Source organism: Salmo salar, chromosome 04 (assembly GCF_965601325.2).
Source record: "Salmo salar chromosome 04, fSalSal1, whole genome shotgun sequence".
NCBI lineage: Eukaryota > Metazoa > Chordata > Actinopteri > Salmoniformes > Salmonidae > Salmo > Salmo salar.
In genome coordinates this window covers 31,031,212-31,051,926 of record NC_138294.1, presented here as the reverse complement: position 1 = coordinate 31,051,926, position 20,715 = coordinate 31,031,212, and the positions used below count along the sequence as shown (strand labels likewise).

The 20,715-nt window shown below is 38.5% G+C and overlaps 1 protein-coding gene across 2 annotated transcripts in view; it reads right to left on the bottom strand.

Annotated features, from left to right (window-relative positions):
- Positions 1-1,782: 1,782 nt before the first annotated feature.
- LOC106602707 (SLAM family member 5) overlaps positions 1,783-20,715 on the bottom strand; it is a 65,115-nt gene continuing 46,182 nt past the window's right edge. The window contains exons 2-6 of one of the 2 annotated variants that reach the window (XR_014392127.1): positions 12,024-12,347; positions 11,314-11,592; positions 11,057-11,173; positions 6,866-9,600; positions 1,783-3,969 (exon numbers count right to left, since the gene is read on the bottom strand). Coding sequence is in view for 1 of the 2 variants with exons in the window: in XM_082974337.1 (XP_082830463.1) it covers positions 9,482-9,600; positions 11,057-11,173; positions 11,314-11,592; positions 12,024-12,347 (839 nt within the window). In the remaining variant the exon portion in view is untranslated. Of the gene's footprint in view, positions 9,601-11,056; positions 11,174-11,313; positions 11,593-12,023; positions 12,348-20,715 lie in introns of both variants that reach the window. The other variant, XM_082974337.1, reaches the window with a different exon arrangement.

The following is a 20,715-nucleotide window of genomic DNA, read 5'->3' as shown; positions in this document are numbered from 1 at the left end:
TAGGAAAAGCAACAACAAAGGTTAGGGTAATTTACGTAAAAAGTTACGTGAATTGGGATAAGGTTAGAATAATGGTTAGGGGAAGGGTAAGCTAAAATGCTACAGTTTACTTAAACACACAACTTTTGGATTGCTAGACGGTCGCGATATATACCCTACCCATGCTTCCTGACCAACCTCCCTCCTATTTTATTTGTCTTAAGCAACCTTCTTTGTAATCAATACTACTTATTGGAGGTGAAAAGATTTATGTAAAATACCAAATGTCTGTCCTTTGAGTCCGTAACTACAGAGTATGCCAACACTTGATTGGTTGTTTTGATTCACACGACATGTGGAACAATGATTATAAACTCCACATTTACAGTATCTGTGACTGTTAACTGATTCATCTCTCGTTAGAATTGATCTGAATTAAAGGGTCTTTTCCTCTGAAAGATGACTTTCCTTCTCTCCCATTACTTTTCTAAAACTATAACAGGATGAAGGAAAAAGGAAACCGTACACTGCTCTTGATAGTATCACTGATATTTAATAAGCTTACGTATCGGCCTCACGGCCTTCGTCAGAGCTTTTTCACCTGCAAAAAGATTGCTCAGATGTGCGAGTGCCTTTTGAATTTTTTTCTCAAACTATAACAGGAATTGTATAGACTTCTTTGTGTTTCCCATTTCAATGAAGTTTGAGGACAATTCCTTCTGTGATGATGTAACTATCTATAGAGGATGTGTCCAACCAATCTATTAGAACGTAATAACGATCAGCTTTTCATTCATGCATTTCATCCAAGGTAGGCATGTATTTGCATTGCTTGTTAAAGGTGAGTTAGACTGCTCCACTCAACAGAAAATGTTGGTGGTTTCCTGTGATTACGTGGTCAGTGTCTATCTGTCATGTAGAGGCCAGATGGTAGAGTTAGAGACGAGTGGTTGAGGAACAGGTAATGTGCTTCATTAAATAGATCATGGGCAGAGAAGTGAGATGGGTGAAAATGCTGCGGTTAGTTTCCAGACAAGTGTTGAAGCATGAGCAAAAAAAGACTGCCGTTGTTGGGGGTCTTAACTGGAAAAAACAGGCTCAAAATTTTGTAGCTTACGTATATAATATTATACTGTACTTTGTGACAAGTGTGTTGATACTGAGATATCTAAGTTATCTACTCTGTGAAGCCCAGCATTCAGCCCAGTCTGAAACTCAGCAAGTGAAAGAGATTGTGGGAAAGTATTTTTTTCCAGAGCAAGTATTGGAAGTGGGCAGTTAATTTATGAAGGGCAATATTGCACAGGTGTAGCTTGCTAAACAATGCATTATCAACCTGTCACGTCCTGACCATAGAAAGCTTTTATTTTCTATGGTAGAGTAGGTCAGGGCGTGACAGGGGGTTTTGTCTAGTTTATTTATGCCTATGTTGGTTCTAGTTTCTTTTTTCTATGTTGGGGTTTTTGTCTAGTATATGTATTTCTATGTGGGGTTCTAGTTTCTGTATTTCTATGTTGTTGTTTTGTGGGATGATCTCCAATTAGAGGCAGCTGGTCATCATTGTCTCTAATTGGGGATCATATTTAAGTTGTTGTTTTTCCCACTAGGTTTTGTGGCAGATTATTTTGAGTAAGTGTATGTTGCACCTCTTCGTCACGGTTTGTTGTTTTGTTTATTTGTATGTCTTGCATAGTTTCACTGTTTAAATAAAATGTAGAACGATACACACGCTGCGCCTTGGTCCACTCCTTCATACAACAAACGTGACACAACCTTGGTCAGAGATTTGAAAAGATGGTGATGTTATGTCAGACCACTTTATCGTAAAGTTTTTTTTATATACAATATACATTTTGTATAACAAAACGCTGGAATCACAACATTGCACAATCTGAACTTTGTGGAAAAATACACCACAGAAATACACGGAATGATAAATGAGGCACTCATGTTTTCTGACCAAGTGTGATTAAAATAATAATTGGCATGGCAGAATTTACAAGACATGTTTTATGTAAAATATGAATTGGCACAATAATGCATGGCCACAGTTCAAATGTAAAAGCATAGAAAGGTTTGAGAACATTTTGCTGACACATGATTTAAGTTACACTTACAATATACTGGCTCAGACTACAACATGGTGTAGTATGTACAGTACAGTATACAGTATACTGAAATATAAAAACGTGTAACCACTATATGTGGAAAATACATTAGAAGAAAAACGCATTGTTTCCTTGAAAGCAATGGTTGAATTGTAAGAGGATTAGTCATCATTCTTTTAATATTAGAATTGTACAGCTGCCTGGCATTAAAAGTAACAGGACAAAATGTCCCAAATACACTTAAACTCAATAAATAGAGAAACAAACTTGAACACCACCCAAAATTACAGTGGTCCCTCCTAATTTGACCCTAGAAGTAGGCTACATTTGGTATTTGGTATTTTATTAGGATCCCCATTAGCTGTTGCAAAAGCAGCAGCTACTCTTCGTAGGGTCAACACAAAACATGAAACATGACATATTATACAATGGGTGGGTCTAATCCTGAATGCTGATTGGTTAAATGCATATTCCAGCCGGTGTCTATTCCACAAGTTACCACCGGATAAATCTATGACGTTAAATTGCCTATTTACCCTGTTCCATCTGACTGCGCAATCCACTGTCTCATCAGACAAGCAATTTATAAACTTGATCTCCACTACAAAAAGCATCTAGACATTATCTCACATTTCTTTTAGACTAACATTTAGTTTCAATAGCGGAGATTTGTATAAACCTTGTTGTCTGTCTCTCCGACATATGTAATATTGTTTCAATATTCAGATTTGATCTCCAACTGTCCCATAGTAATGAATGTGTAGGGGTCGGGAGTTGGGACGAGAGAGAGAGAGTTAGGCAGAGTTTCTCAGCCTGTCAAAATCATAAATCAGATGGCATCATTTTTATGGATATCTACAAAGAAATGTCAATTGAAAAAAGGTAAAACGAAGTTAGTTTGCAGTCTTTGAGTTTCAGTTGGAAGTAATTGTGTTAGCTGTGTTGTTGGCTAGCTCCTCTGAAAGAAGTGTCCTGACTAGTAAGCACATTTTCTATGCCAGGCAAAATCGTACCTCTTTAGCTCATTGTTATGGATGTATCCAAATAAATGTCACTAGAAAACAGCTTATATAAAATGCAGCTACTGTTGATATTCTGTCTGCACTGTTTCACGTGAGTCTAAGTTAGTCGTAGTTAGCTAGCAAGCAAGCAAGGGATAAGAAAGTTGCCAGCCAGTATGGCAATGGAACATTTATAAACGAACGACTGGATCACGTCCATGGATACAGAACAAAAAGACTGAACGACTGGGTCGCGTCTCTGGAAACTGGAACCAAGCAATCAGCCGGCTTGAATAGCAACCCTAGATTTGTTTCGGGACTATATTTTGTGGAAGAATGAAATAGTATGAATAAATTCATCAAAATAAAACATTTAATGAAAATATGTCAATCATTATTTTAATATGTTGGTAACCTGTTGTATAAAAGTGATAATGCCCTCGAAGCTGGTGCTTGGAGGATATATTGGCACGGTTTGCCCTCCAAACACCTGCTTCTCTGGCATTATCACTTAAACACAGAACATTAATAGACAACAGCTCAAGGAAAGAAGTACATCAATTTAAAAAAGACACACGTAGCCTACATATCAATACATACACACAAACTATCTAGATCAAACTTTAAAACCAGAATCTGGAGGTTGTGTGTTTCTAGAGAAATGTCTCTGGAGAAATGTTGCTAACCTTAGACTCTTGAACGCAGCTATGGCTGCAACAACTGACAGTTTTCAGAGGTATGTTGAAGCAGTACATTCTTTGTTTACAAAAACAAAAATGACAACAAAAATATAAACAATAGAGTAAACTTAAATAATATTTTGTGTTGTGATAAGGTAAGTATATTTTTCAAGCAGAATGGGGGGTTGATGACCATTTAACCTGTTTAGGATAGGGGGCAGTATTGACACGGCTGGATAAAAAACATACCCGATTTAATCTGGTTACCACTTCTACCCAGTAACTAGAATATGCATATACTTATTACATATGGATAGAAAACACCCTAAATTTTCAAAAACTGTTTGAATGGTGTCTGTGAGTATAACAGAACTCAAATGGCAGGTCAAAACCTGAGAGATTCCTTTACAGGAAGTGGCCTGTCTGACCATTTCTTGAACTTGTTTTCCATCTCTATCATTTACTAAGGATCTCTGCTCTAACGTGACACTTCCCACGTCGTCCATAGGCGCTCAGAGCCCGGGAAAAAATAGAATGTCGTCATTCCAGCCCCAGGCTGAAACACATTATCGCCTTTCTCAAGTGGCCGATCAAGGGACACTGGCTTATGCGCGTGACCCCGACCGCCCCCGCCTTTGGGATTTTTTCCTCTGTTTGCCGAAAAGGAGATTCCCTGTCGGAATATTATCGCTTTTCTACGAGAAAAATGTCGTAAAAATTGATTTTAAACAGCGGTTGACATGCTTCGAAGTACGGTAATGGAATACTTAGAATTTTATTGTCACGAATTGCGCCATGCGCGCGACACTTCTTTACTATTTCGGATAGTGTCTGGAACGCACGAACAAAACGCCGCTATTCGGATATAACGATGGATTATTTTGGACCAAACCAACATTTGTTATTGAAGTAGCAGTCCTGGGTGTGTATTCTGACGAAGACAACAAAAGGTAATCAAACTTTTATAATAGTAAATATGATTATGGTGAGTGCTAAACTTGCCGGGTGTCTAAATAGCGAGCCCGTGATGCCTGGGCTATGTACTTAGAATATTGCAAAATGTGCTTTCACCAAAAAGCTATTTTAAAATCGGACATATCGAGTGCATAGAGGAGGTCTGTATCTATAATTCTTAAAATAATTGTTAAGCTTTTTGTGAACGTTTATCGTGAGTAATTTAGTAAAATGTTAGCGAATTCCCCGGAAGTTTGCGGGGGGTATGCTAGTTCTGAACGTCACATGCTAATGTAAAAAGCTGGTTTTTGATATAAATATGAACTTGATTGAACAAAACATGCATGTATTGTATAACATAATGTCCTAGGGTTGTCATCTGATGAAGATCATCAAAGGTGAGTGCTGCATTTAGCTGTCTTCTGGGTTTTGGTGACATTATATGCTGGCTTGAAAAATGGGTGTCTGATTATTTCTGGCTTGGTACTCTGCTGACATAATCTAATGTTTTGCTTTCGTTGTAAAGCCTTTTTGAAATCGGACAGTGTGGTTAGATTAACCTGTTGGGTCTAGGGGGCAGCATTTGCACGTCTGGATAAAAAAAATGTACCCGATTTAATCTGGTTACTAATCCTACCCAGTAACTAGAATATGCATATACTTATTATATATGGATAGAAAACACTCTAAAGTTTCTAAAACTGTTTGAATGGTGTCTGTGAGTATAACAGAACTCATTTGGCAGGCAAAACCCTGAGACATTTTCTGACAGGAAGTGGATACCTGATGTGTTGTATTGACTTTAAACCTATCCCATTGAAAAACACAGGGGCTTAGGAATATTTTGGCACTTCCTATTGCTTCCACTAGATGTCACCAGCCTTTACAAAGTGTTTTGAGTCTTCTGGAGGGAGATCTGACCGAACAAGAGCCATGGAACGATGATGTCCCATTAGACACCTGGCGCGCGAGTTCATGTTGGGTACCCTCGTTCCAATACGTTATAAAAGAGTATGCATTCGTCCACCTTGAATATTATTCATGTTCTGGTTAAAAAAGGCCCTAATGATTTATGCTATACAACGTTTGACATGTTTGAACGAACGGAAATATATTTTTTCCCCTCGTTCATGACGAGAAGTCCGGCTGGCTTACATCATGTGCTAACGAGACGGAGATTTTTGGACATAAATGATGAGCTTTTTTGAACAAAACTACATTCGTTATGGACCTGTGATACCTGGAAGTGACATCTGATGAAGAGAATCAAAGGTAATGGATTATTTACATAGTATTTTCGATCTCCCCAACATGACGTCTAGTCTGTATCGCAACGCGTATTTTTCTGGGCGCAGTGCTCAGATTATTGCAAAGTGTGATTTCCCAGTAAGGTTATTTTTAAATCTGGCAAGTTGATTGAGTTCAAGAGATGTAAATCTATAATTCTTTAAATGACAATATAATATTTTACCAATGTTTTCTAATTTTAATTATTTAATTTGTGACGCTGACTTGACTGCCGGTTATTGGAGGGAAACGATTTCCTCAACATCAATGCCATAGTAAAACGCTGTTTTTGGATATAAATATGAACTTGATAGAACTAAAAATGCATGCATTGTCTAACATAATGTCCTAGGAGTGTCATCTGATGGAGATTGTAAAAGGTTAGTGCATCATTTTAGCTGGTTTTATGGTTTTGGTGACCCTGTCTTTGACTTGACAAAACATTACACACAACTCTTGTAAATGTACTGTCCTAACATACTCTAAATTTATGCTTTCGCCGTAAAACCTTTTTGAAATCGTAAAACGTGGTTAGATTAAGGAGATGTTTATCTTTCAAATGGTGTAAAATAGTTGTATTTTTGAAAAATTAGAATTTTGACATTTATTTGGATTCAAATTTGCCGCTCTTGAAATGCACCTGCTGTTGATGGAGTGCACCACGGGTGGCACGCTAGCGTCCCACCTAGCCCCAAGAGGTTAACGAGAGTCTTGTCTTTAAATGGCTGTAAAATAGTCATATGTTTGAGAAATTGAAGTAATAGGATTTTTAAGGTTTTGAAAATCGCGCCACAGGATAGCAGTGGCTGTTACGTAGGTGGGACGAATTCGTCCCGCCTAGCCTAGAGAGGTTAACATTAGAAAATATCCCAGATTGTATACCTTTATATTGAATGTATGGGTAAGTCTGACTTGATATATTGAAGCTCAGTACATAAAAACCTCAGTACAAAAATCTTTATCAGTTTGAATAAGTCAGACAGTTACTGTATTTTAGAATAGTGAAATGTGAATTAAATGACCTTAATATTCCGTCTCAGTAACTACTCTGAAATAGAAAAGTATAAAAATGGAAGATATTTTTTCACAGATATATACTGTATGTGGGCTAATGTAGGTGGAGCACAACATGCTCCAATAGGAGAGACTACAGGAGCAAGCAGGAGGGAGTGATTGTATTCTTAAGAGATGATGACCTACATACTGTGTAGATAAGGACAAGCAGTAAATGGTCGATTATAACAAACTAAACTGTGACTCTTGTACATTCAAACTGCATGAACACAGTTGTTGTCAAAGCAAGATCTGAACTACACTTAATCATGTCTGCATTTTGTGAAAAGCAATAAGAGTAAAATGTCAACCAAGAACACTTTTTGAGTCAAAAGGCAAATCAAGATCTACCACTCAGAAATGTTTCAACAGAATCTATATGGTGGTTTCCAATGTACATGGTGGTTTCCAACGTAGCCTAATAGCCATTGTGCTGAGGAGTAGGTGGCTTTATCTCACCAAACATCTGCTTTTTATCCTCTTGAGGATACCGTAGGATAGGGGGCGCCACAGCGCATTTTGAAAAAAAATCGTTCCCATTTTCAACGGCCTACTAATCAAACTCAGAAGCTAGGGCATGCATATACTTATTATATATGGATAGAAAACACTCTAAAGTTTCTAAAACTGTTTGAATGGTGTCTGTGAGTATAACAGAACTCAAATGGCAGTCAAAACCCCGAGACCGATTGAAACAGGAAGTGGAATTCTGAATTGTGGACTCGACTTCTCATCTTTCCCTATAAATAACACCGTTAACCATGGTTCAGTGAGCACTTCCTATTGCTTCCACTAGATGTCGCCAGTCTTTTCACAGTGGTTTGAGCCTTATAGAGTCAAAACTCAGTGAATGAGACGAGTTTGAAATTGGTCACAGGGGATGGGCCATCACCATTATGACGCCGGCGGCCATGTCTGCCCCCACCTTTGGAAACGGGTTTAAAGGCCATGACATCATCCCCCTCGAATCTTATTGGCTCTCTTGGTGTTACAGGCCCTGAAGATTTATGTTTTACAACGTTTGACATGTTTGAACGAACCTACATGCGGGAGCATCGCATTTTATCCGGAACTTCAGCCCTGCGCTTGGAGAGAGCCATAGGACGCGCTACCAACATCAGGCTAATGGAACGTGAAGTATGGACTTTTTGACCGAAAATACATCTGTTGTGGACCTGGGATGCTTTCTGATGAAGACAACTAAAGGTAGGCGATTATTGACAATATTATACAAGATGAGATGTGACATGCGATTGTTTCCAAGATGGCGCCGAGCTCTGTATATTAGCTCATTTTCTGAGTATCGCATCTCCTTTTATCGCAAAGTGTGATTACCCAGTAAAGTTAATTTAAAATCTGGTATGACAGGTGTTCTCAAGAGATATTCATCTATAAATGTTAGATTGACAATATAAATTTAAAAAATCGTTATAGGATAGTAATTTAGGGAAATGTAGCATTGTTTACCGGGACGCATTTGAGGGTAAATTATTTATTCAACGTCAGACAGAGATGTAAAATGCTGTTTTTATATATAAATATGACCTTTATTGAACAAAAGAATGCATGCATTGTATAACATGATGTCCTAGGGGTGCCATCTGATGAAGTTTGTAAAAGGTTAGTGCTGCATTTAGCTGTTTTTTGATTATATGTGATGCAAGTGGTTGGTCGGAAAATGGCTATGAAGCTGCTTTTTACGATGGACTCATCTAATATAATCTAATGATTTGCTTTTCCTGTAAAACCTTTTTGAAATCGGACGACGTGGGTCGATTCAGGAGAGGTGTATCTATAAAAAAAAAAAATATATATATATTTTTTTAATTATGATTTTTTTTTAATGCTAATTGGCGATATGATTTTTCGCTGGATTTTGATCCCGGTGACGGGATGAGACGCTGAAGAGAGGTTTTAAGTACACAGCTGCTATCCACTGGCAAGCTAAACAATGACCAGCTATAAAAAGATACAGGGGAGGCACCTACATTTAAACAACAGAACAGACAGTACTGAAAATAAGCTTCTGACCAGCAGTAGCATAGCAAACACTAGTGAATTGTATTAAGAGGTTCCATTTGTTTTAACCTATACATTGGGACAATGGGCACTTGAAAAGAGCGATCACCCTACTAATAACCCTAGGCATAGTTATTAAATGTGTCTTTATCAGTGAATCTGATCGAGGCCCCAATTCAACAAAGACTGTGAGAATGACCATCAAAGGAAGTTTGAAATGATAACAGCACAATCGTTAAATGGGAATTTCCTCCAGGAAAAACTGTGCCATCATTATGTTTTCTAGATGAATATTTACTATAACTTTTTCTCAATGTCCACTGTAAGATGTAACGCCTTCTCTTGGATGTGAATTATCATGTCACCCTCTCAGTAACTTGCTGTTCTCTCTCTCTCTACTTCATGCAGTGTTAACATCCTTGCTGGCAGCCATGTGATGTAACTGGAGTGTATAATAAACTAATGTCAGGTTAGGGTTGTCTCTAAGTGATCCAGTTCTGGTATACCTCTTCGCTCCTCCTAAACAGGGAGAGGGAAAGAGGTAGGGAGGGAAGGATTGAGATAGACAAAGAAAGAGGGGCAGAGACAGGGGGCAAGAAAAGATGTAGCAAAAAAGTTAAAGAAAAATAATAATGTGTTTCGTTATTAGATACTTTGTACCAGAGGAAGGAAACAAGACAAGTCTGATGCTCTCTTGTCTATTCTCATTGATCTGCAGTAGGTAACTCAACAGTCAACAAATCTAGAACCATTCCTAAATCTAGTGGGAAGAACCAAGAAGCCAAGCTTATGTCCACTGACTTGACAAATACTGTTAAAGACACAGGAAAATCAAAGGCATTACTATACTGAACAAAAATATGAATGCAACATGTAACAATTTCAAAGATTTTACTGAATTACAGTTCATAAAAGGACATCAGTCAATTGAAATGAATTCAAAAGGCTCTAATCTATGGATTTCTCATGACTGGGCAAGGGCCCAGCAATGGTTGGGCCAGGGAGGGCATAGGCCCACCCACTTAGGAGCCATGTCCCCCCACACCCCCACCCCTCCCAGATGACCTGCAGGTGAAGAAGCCTGATGTGGTGGTCCTGGCTGGTATGGTTACACGTGGTCTGCAGTTGTGAGGCTGGTTGAATGGGTAGGTGTGTCCAAACTTTTGACTGGTACTGTATTTACAATATGAAGTGTGGCTTCTCATTGTGCAACCCAAACAATTCATATGGGCAAAACTGGTTGCAATGACATCAGGCCGGTTATCAAACTCAGGTGGCCTGTACAACTCAATACCACATTAACCCACTGGCACAGAGCTAAAGCCTACAGTTGTAGCCATCAGGGCTGCAAAAGCTGCTGTATTACATCTCCTATGTTTATCAGCCTGTAGCATTATTACTAACCTGGTTTTCTACTGGTTTAATGTGAGTTATCTCTGCATACAGAATGTCATCTTACTTTCTTTCAGGTGAATCTATAAAGGCAAATAAAGGAAATGAAATATACAGTGTGGGTGGGAGTAACTGACAGATATGCACAAATGCTCACCCCCAAGACAGATTCTACAAACACTAAGGAATCATGTTACTATAGGTACCTGTGTCTGTGCAAGAGGTCTTTTTGGTGCCAGAGAAGCTATAAAGTAAATGTTGTCAGAGTGTGCTTGTGTGTATGTGCCTTCTGCTTTTTCAACATTTAGAGAAGTGGTCTGAGACAATGCAACTGTCTGACCAAGGGGGAAAGGGGATACCTAGTCAGTTGTACAACGGAATGCATTCAACTGAAATGTGTCTTCCGCATTTAACCCAACCTGAAGTGTGGAAGATAGACCAGTTAATTTGACCTGCATCTGTTGTTCAGGCAAACATTTCCTACCTTTTCCAAAACACTATCCTTGATAATTAAAATAGGTTGTGCACAAAATGGTCTGACTTTGACAAGGAGAATAACTTCACCCCGTTAAAAGATGATTACCTGCATGTGAGTGTCCGTTTCTCCTCTTAAGATAGATTGCAAGACCAACAAGTCCTGAGACAACCAGAACACAGATTACAGCAATAATAAGAGAACCTCGAGTCCTCTCATCACCATCTGAAGTAAAAAGAGAGAAACTATATTTTAATTAAAACATTGCGTTTCATAAAATGAGCTCTACCATACTTATTATTTCATATAGAAGTTGGTATTGTCTGGATATCTGCAATGTAACATTGCTCCTGTACATGTTTTACCTGTCACCTTGGAGGGATCACTCTCTATACAGGAATTTGGAACATCAGCGGTCTCCTTGCTGACTGGGTTGGCAGCCTCACATCTGTAAGAGTCTCTGGTCTGTTCATCCACCTTGAGAGGTAGAGAGAGGGTGATATTGACGTCAGGGCTGCTGGTCTGGTTGAGTATCTCCCCTCCTTTGTACCAGGACAGGGTCACCTCTCTCCCGTTCTCCACAGAACACACCACACTACAGGAGATGTTATTATGGATCGTCACTTGAGGTTTGGACAGAACATCTGGAAGACAAATAATGAATAAATGGGAATTAGTGAAATGGAACTTATCTTTAAAGTAGCAAAGACCAGTTGCTACATCCATTTTGGACTTATAAATGAATGATATATACTCAATGATTCTTGAAGATTATAACGTGCATCATGAGCTTAGTCCCCGTCAGAGAACCCATCAGCTTGTTTTACTGTTTGTTTACAGAGAAATTGCAAACAAACACTATATAGTCTCAAAACATGGTTACAACTATAATTGTTATATAATGGCTGATCAGTCCTTGCATCCATAGCTCTGTCTATGAATTTGAGTGGTTACATTTCTCCAGCCCCATCACTCAGCTTTTTACCGAACCAATAAAGTGACCACTTTAGTATTGTTTCTACTGCTGATTGCCACTTTTATGATTTTGTAATTTACAGCACACACACACACTTACAGTACACAGTAAGCTGAAATGTATGTGTCATCTTCTCTTCATCTTCTTCTACATTCTCCACAGTATAAACCCCAGAATCGTCTATTTGTAGGTCTGTCAAAGTGAAGAATCCAGTAACATTGTTCCAGTGAAGGCGGTCTTTAAATCTCTTCACAAGGTTTGTATTACTTTGTTTACCAGGGTGCACGTGTGCAATATTGCCAAGGTCTCCATAAAGTAAATTGCCAGACTTCAACACTATCACTAGAAAAGAGAGAGACTTTCCCACAATGCCTTTCACCTGCCGAGTCTCAGGTTGGGCTGAATGCTGGGCTGAGCAGAGTACTGTGGAGAGAAAGAGAGACTTAATATCAACGCATGGATTTAAATATCATAGTTCTTCTCTAATAACATAACAATGTAGCAAATTACAGTTTCTCGATTTCTTGAGAAAATGTATCCAAATTGAATTAACTTTTTTGAAACAATTAACATGTAGCCCCATACTGAAACACGTCGGCCAAAATGACACATTTCAAATGCATTATGACTCAAAACATTAAACACATGACATAAAATCTACTACCTCCATCAAAACATACAACTTGTTATCTAATGAAAAGTTTTTAGAAAAGTTAATCAATATACCCTAACATGGTCAACCCTCTTTTATATTTCTGTGCCATTTGTTGATACTATAATTATACTATGCACCATAAAAGACAACTAAACATACAACAGCATGGCCTGTATTCTTTTTTCCTAAAATTATTTGACCAAAGATGACCAATGCAGATAGAATGTCACTCAAGTGCATGAATATCCAGAAACAAAAGGCTTTATTTGACCTTTTACCATGTTGTCCTTCACAAATTCAATGATGCTGTACAGTATATACAGAGAATAAAAATAAAATACACCAACCTAACAAATCATGGCAAAAACAAAGAAATGTAAAAAAGGCAACACCAATACAGTATACACTACATTCAGTCTATTCATTCTTGTCGATCAGGCCATATGTTTTCATCAACATCACACTGGATGTTTTCCCTTGCAATGTAGCGAAGAAAAAATATCCTCGCATGGCGTATCCACGCTTGGCAGTCCTCTGCAGTGATTGCCATACAACTGGCATTCATTGCGTCTAGGAGGGACATCTGGTCATGTGGATGGTAATCATAAACTTTCCACCTCCACACATCTGAACCACTCTTCCTCTATGGGCCCCTCTACCTCTCCTTTGTCCTTGCCCTCTTACGCGGTCCATTCTTGCAAACAGCAACTCAGAGGTGAGTGGCCTCTATAACGCATTAATAAGGACTGATTGCTGATTGAACAACTGTGCAAAGAAGGTTTGCACACGTGCAGAAGAGGTTTACATTCAGAGTAATTTGTATAAGCTGTGACCAAATGTTTTAATTTTGTTTGACATGATTTACTGAACTGAATTTTGCCTCTTTTGTAGAGTTGTTTACTGTTTTGCAAAACATTGCTTAGCATTTGCATTTTGTGTGAAAGCCTTTACAGTTTTGCAAAAAAGAATACTGTTGTTCTCATTGGGTTATGATGGAAATCAGTGTCATTAAAAGTTTAATTGAAAGTGTCTTAGCAATCGAGAAAAACTGTAAAGGCCTGATGTGATGTAGACGGTTAGGAAAGAAATGACAGGACTAGTAGTTCTATGAATATGTTTGTATACACTTAGAAAAAAAGGTTCCAAAAGGGTTATACGGCTGTATCTATAGGATAACCCTTTTTGTTTCTAGTTAAAACCCTTTTTGGTTTGAGGTCAAACCCTTTTGTGTTCCATGTAGAGCCTCCTGAGGTAAGGGTTCTACATGGACCCCAAAAGGGTTCTACCTGAAACCGAAAGCGGTTCTTAAAAGGGTTCTCATATGGGGACAGCTGAATAACCCTTTTAGGTTCTAGATAGCACCTTTTTTTCTAAGAGTGTAAAAACTGAAATTAAGTTCACATAGTCTGTATTTCTATTTCAGCAAATTCCTCTTCTGGTGTTAATGGCACAATAACTGAAATGCCATCATTGTAAAAAAAATCCTTTATTACTTTTTGTACTTTTATTTTAACAGGGAAATCCCATTGAGACCAAAACCTATTTTGCCAGAGAGCCCTGCATGTAAACTAATTATACAAAATGTACAACCTGAACTGCCCTAGAGGCACCAGAGCATCACGGTGCAGAGAGCTCTGCAGATCATTCCAAAAACAATGCAGATTTACCTAATTCCGTAGTGATCAATGGGACATCTAGAGTTAGCCATCACTGTGATAGGGTCTGGTAACACGTCTGTAATTTAACAATGAAGTAAAGTATGACGGAAGTTTGCACAAGAGGGCTTTTTAAACAAAAAGAGAGCAGTGTATTGATCTACAAGACTACTTTCTGATATAGAATGCAATGATTTGTAATGAACCCGTCACCCGTAATAAAGCGAAGTGTGCTGTTCTAAACTGCATCTAATGGTTTCAGTGTAGTGGCAGTTGCATTCACGTAAATGGTGTCACCGTAGTCTAGTACTGGCAGGAAAGTTGACAAAATTATCTGTTTCTGCTGTTCAAGGCGAGGCATAATCAGTTTCTAAAGAATAAGCCAATTTGTATTCTCAACTTCTTAATAACTAACTCATCCATATGCTTTTAAAAAAGATTACTTTTTGAAATTCCAGTTGCCCAGATATTTATAAGCGAGATGGGATCAATGTGGGGACCATCCAATGTACGTACAATTGAAGTCGGAAATGTACATACACTTAGGTTGGAGTCATTAAAACTCGTTTTTCAACCATTCCACAAAGTAAAGAATGGTCGACAGTGTCGAAAGCTTTAGATAAATCAATGAATAGAACTGCAGTTTTTTTCCTATCAAAACCAGTGTCATTTTGGCACTCTTTCTTTTTTTATTTAGTGTAGTCTTAGTCATTTTGACTAAAATATCATTGAGTCGCATTTTTGTCATTTGAATAATGATTTAGTGTAGTTATTGTCAAAATGATAATTATCCTATAGTAAAAACAAATCACTGACTTCCATGTGCACAAATACATAGCCTTCTGCATAACTATTCTCTTCCCAACAGCAGAAATATGACAAACATAAAAGAATATACACTGAGTGTACAAAACTTTAAGAATACCTTCCTAATGCTGAGTTGCAGGTAAGGTTACTGGTAATTTAACCAAGGCCATATTAAGTTGCAAAACATTCTCAAATGTTGCAGATAGAAATCCCATGAATAGAGAAGACTTTATTCCTAATTCAACATTTCAGAGATATGTTTGTTCTACATAGCATATTCCTATCTGTACGTTCTGCCTCTAATTCGCTCGTCGTCCCCTTATGCCATAGTTTGTACATCTCAATTGTCAGTAGAAACCACATTTGTTTAAGCAAGTCAGCCATGTCAGCTGCGCTATGTTTTTTTTAAAGGAGGCTGAATGAACTCTTTCCCAGACAAGGCTCCGCTGATAGCCAGGTGCAGACAGGCTGTGAAGGCAAAGCTTCTGAAAAACTCCCAGCACTGGAGGGAAGATCAGTCAGCTGCTGTCCGTGTTGCGCTTTTTCTCAGTTGTAAATGCAAGCTGGGTAGAAACTGGCTACTCTTAAGTTGACTGATCTAGCTGGCAAGGTAACTGCTGTTTGACAGAAAAAGAAGAAAAATATTCCCAGTGCTGATCTAGTAGTGTAACTGACATGTTATTTTTGCTAATGTTTCATCCCCTCTTGACTGAAGTGAATGAACTACTCGCAGCTAGCTAGTAGCTACCATAGCCAGTTCAGCTCTAGCTATTCTTTAGCTATCTGTCAGGTAGAAGTATATAACAGCTGTTGTGTGAATGGAAATGTTTTTTAGCCTTTGTTTTGTACAGTTTCAACCAAAACAAATTTGATGATGTACAGTATGCCGAATTTTTTTTAAAGAATTTGATATAGTTTTTGATGCAATCCCCTCTGGAGTTGTTGTACTGTTTAAGGATGTGGCCAAATCTATCCCCTCCATACTTTCTCTTGATCCAGTTGGCTCAACACTGGGCAAGATATGTTTCTCTCCTTCTGTTTTGAACAACAATAGGAAAATACGTGCCTTATTTCAATGAGATGTTGTTTCAGTCCCATATGTCATGTCTTTCTAGAATGGTATTTTAAGAAATACTAATTAAAAAAATGTTTGGTCTGTTTCTCTGAATTTTATTTTAACAAGATTAAAGACATTTCTTAAATTATTTCACAAGTGCTACCCTATTAAACATTATCTTGAAAAGTAAAAAAATACATTGTTTCCTGTAACTTCTGTAATGAACAACCGGAGACAGCTTTACATTTATTTTGGTATTGCTCTTATACCCGGAAGCTGTGGCAAGATATCTGTTGATTTGTTTTACATCATAAACATGCAAATGTTTCCCTTCTACTTGAAAAAGTGATATTTGGTTTAACAAAGTATATGCAAAGCCTTCTTAATCAACCTCATTGTTATTTTAGCTAAATTCAATTTTCTAAAATGTCAAAAACCTCTTTTATTCTTTTCTACAACAAATATATAAACATTCTCTTCTTCTCATAACAAAAAAGCAATCAAAACTTTGAATGTAAGTTTTACAAGGTCTTATATAATGTATTGTCTTTATTCCCCTTACTGTAATGTTTGTATACTCTGTTTTTATATATTGTATATTTTGAATTTGTCACACCAGCCTTTGCTTTGGCTCCCCCTCCTGTCCAGCTCAGGCGTTCAGCGTCACCGGCCTTCTAGCTGCTGCCGAACCTACTGCTGGCAAACGCCCTTCACTCATCAACTCCGGATTTGTCTCGTCATCATTACACATACCTAGTTCCAATCCCTCACTGTAAATATACTCCTTCTGCCATTTGTCTTTGTCGGTCATTATAAATGTTACTTGTTTTCCTGAGGAATCTATCCTATTTCCTGTGTTCTTTATATTTTGCACCTTGGGTTCACCCTGTGCCTTTTTTATGAAGATATATTTTGAGCACAACAGCGTTTGGGTTTCGTCCCGCTTTGATCTATGGTGCTTACATAAATTCAGTAGTTCTAAACCTGCGACTGCCTACTCCTCTCTACACCAGTGACAGAATTACTTTACCAATAATAATAATACTAAAGATAAAACATTGGTCGAGTTAGTTGTGACAACCTGTTAAGGAATACTGCGCTAGTCATTAAGTGCTGTGATTTGACGAGTCATGCAGTGCTGTGATTATTTTTTCAAAAGGACCAGACTGTCATGTCGGCCACCGACATGCCGGCGGAGGTGCAACAACAACAAATATAAACAAAACATAGACAGCCTCCGTCTTGATTGAGTGTATAAGGTTTTAGGCGTTAGCTAGTTAACTAGTTGCCTGTCTTTGAGCACGTCCTGTACGTCTTAGATTTTCCAGATATATTCTCAGCCATTTGCAGGTGTTTAGTTCTGTATCTGTCTTGTATTGCCTGAAATGTAAAGTTGTTAAACTTGGGTATTTGAATTGGGTAGCTGGAATTTAACCAGTCACTGATATTGGGTAAATGAGGGACGTCTGTTGAAATCAGAAGGGTTGTATACAAAATGCTGTGCAGGCCTGGCTGGCTGCCTACATTGAACCCCCCCACCCCACCCTTTTGCCCTCAGAACAGCCTCAATTGTTTGGGCATGGTTAATACAAGGTGTCAAAAGCGTTCCACAGGGGTGACTCCAATACGTCCCACAGTTGTGTCAAGTTGGCTGAATGTAGTTTGGGTGGTGGACCATTCTTGATACACACAGGAAAATGTTGAGTGTGGAAAAACACAGCAGCGTTTAAGTTCTTGACAAAAACTGGTGCGCTCTGGCACCTACCATACCCCGTTCAAAGGCATTTAAATATTTTGTCTTACCCATTTCACACTCTGTATGACACACATACAAACTGACTCCTCCCCTTCATCTACACCAGTGGTTCACAAACTTTTTATAGTTCCGTACCCATTCAAACATTCAACCTTGAGCTGTGTACCCCCTCTAGCACCAGGGTCAGTGCACTCTCAAATGTTTGTTTTTTGCCATTTTAAGCCTGCCACAAACAACACATTTTTTTGCCTTTATTTTACTAGGCAAGTCAGTTAAGAACACATTCTTATTTTCAATGACAGCCTAGGAACAGTGGGTGAACTTTTCTAGGGGCAGAACGACAGATTTGTACCTTGTCAGCTCAGGGATTCAATCTTGCAACCTTTCGGTTACTAGTCCAACACTCTAACCACTAGGCTACGCTGCCGCCCATTTGCTAAACATAAGAATGAGAGTTTTTGTCACAACCTGGCTTGTGGGAATTGACAAAGAGCTCTTATAGGACCATGGCACAAATAATAATATAATAATAATAAATAATACATTTTTCTCCTTATTTAGACATCTTAAATATAAAACCTTAAAATTGTGACTAACTCACCACAGGTTAATGAGAAGGGTGTGCTTGAAAGGATGCACATAACTCTGCAATGTTGGGTTGTATTGGAGAGAGTCTTCATCTTTTTCCACACACAGTCTGTGCCTGTATTTAGTTTTCATGCTAGTGAAGGCCGAGAATCCACTCCCATAGGTACGTGGTTGCAAAGGGCATCGGTGTCTTAATAGCATGATTTGCCAAGGCAGGATACTCTGAGCGCAGCCCTATCCAGAAATCTGGCAGTGGCTTCTGATTAAATTACATTTTCACAGAACCGCTTGTTACAATTTTAATGAGGCTCTCTTGTTCAGATACCAGTAAGTGGACTGGAGGCAGGGCATGAAAGGGACTTTCCATTTCTGGAAAGTACGTGCATAATTGCACACCCAGCTTACTCAGATGATTCGCTATAACACATTAACACATTAACTCAGAAGTCCATAAGCTTGAGTTAATTTGCACACAAAAAAATCATACAATGATGGAAAGACCTGTGTGTTGTCCTTTTTAATGCAGACAGAGAAGAGCTCCAACTTCTTAATCGTAGCCTCAATTTTGTCCTGCACATTGAATATAGTTGCGGAGAGACCCTGTAATCCTAGATTCAGATCATTTAGGTGAGGAAAAACATCACCCAGATAGGCCAGTCGTGTGATGAACTCGTCATCATGCAAGCAGTCATACAAGTGAAAATTATGGTCAGTAAAGAAAACATTAAGCTTGTCTCTCAATTTAAAATAAACGTGTCAATACTTTGTCCCTTGATAACCAGCACACTTCTGTATGTTGTAAAAGCGTTACATGGTCGCTGCCCATATCATTGCATAATGCAGAAAATACACGAGAGTTCAGGGGCCTTGCTTTAACAAAGTTAACCATTTTCACTGTAGTGTCCAAAACAAATTTCAAGCTCTCAGGCATTCCCTTGGCAGCAAGAGCCTCTCGGTGGACGCTGCAGTGTACCCAAGCGGCGTCGGGAGCAACTGCTTTCACTTGCGTTACCACTCCACTATGTCTCCCTGTTATGGCTTTTGCGCCATCAGTACAGATACCAACACATCTTGACCACAAGTCCATTTGATGTCACAAAGCTGTCCAGTACTTTAAAAATACCCTCTCCTGTTGTCCTGGTTTCCAGTGGTATGCAGAAGAGGATGTCTTCCTTAATTCGTCTTAAATCTCGCTCAAAAATCTGATCGAGATTTACCTGTAATTTGACATTGTGTTGTTATTTCGCTTCCTGTAATTTGACATTGTGTTGTTATTTCGCTACCTGTAATTTGACATTGTGTTGTTATTTCGCTACCTGTAATTTGACATTGTGTTGTTATTTCGCTACCTGTAATTTGACATTGTGTTGTTATTTCGCTGAACACTTGATGGTTGAATGTTTTTGGGGGGCAGTGAAACGAGGCTACTCAGGCGAGGGAAAAAAACATCACCCAAATGTATAGCCCCGTTGGAAAATCTATATTGACTGTTTTGAAAATGTGAATCACATTTTTATTTGGCGTACCCCTGACGGTATTGTGCGCACCCCAGTTTGGGAATAGCCGATCTACACTGATTGAAGTGGTTTTAACAAGTGACATCAACAAGGGATCGTAGCTTTCACCTGGATTCACCTGGTCAGTCTGTCATTGAAAGACCAGTATTTCTTAATGTTTTGTCTTCTCAGTGTAGTTAGGGCTTGCATAGCTAGAAGATGAGACCTCAGTCACTTGGAAAGAGGGGTGGTTTGTTGGGACACATTTACAGTCGCACCTCAACTTGCTGATGTTCCACAAAGGAGCAGTATGTAAGGTGCTGCAAATTTCAATATAGGGTGTGAGATGTTACATTTAGAGGTAAACTCACTCTGTCAGGCAAAATAGCCAAATACTCCATCTTAAAGTGATGTGACATGTTTTATAAACATCTCACATCAAAATAATTGTACAAAATATACTGAACAAAAATATAAACGCGTCATGTAACAATTTCTACGGTTTTACTGAGTTACAGTTACAGAGGCAGCTTATGGTAGAGAAATGAAAATGAACTTCACAGGGTGTTGAAATTGCACAGTGATCTTGAGCTCCTTTCAAATAAATATCAAGGATCTGATTGTCTGACATTATGATCAACACTTATCCATAAAAATCTCATGTAGACTATACCCCCACTGCCTAAAAACACTATCTGTGATCTGTTGGCTAGAGCGCACGTGCCAAGACCAGAGTACACATTTGCTCGTGACACAAGTATTGAAAATGCGATGGAA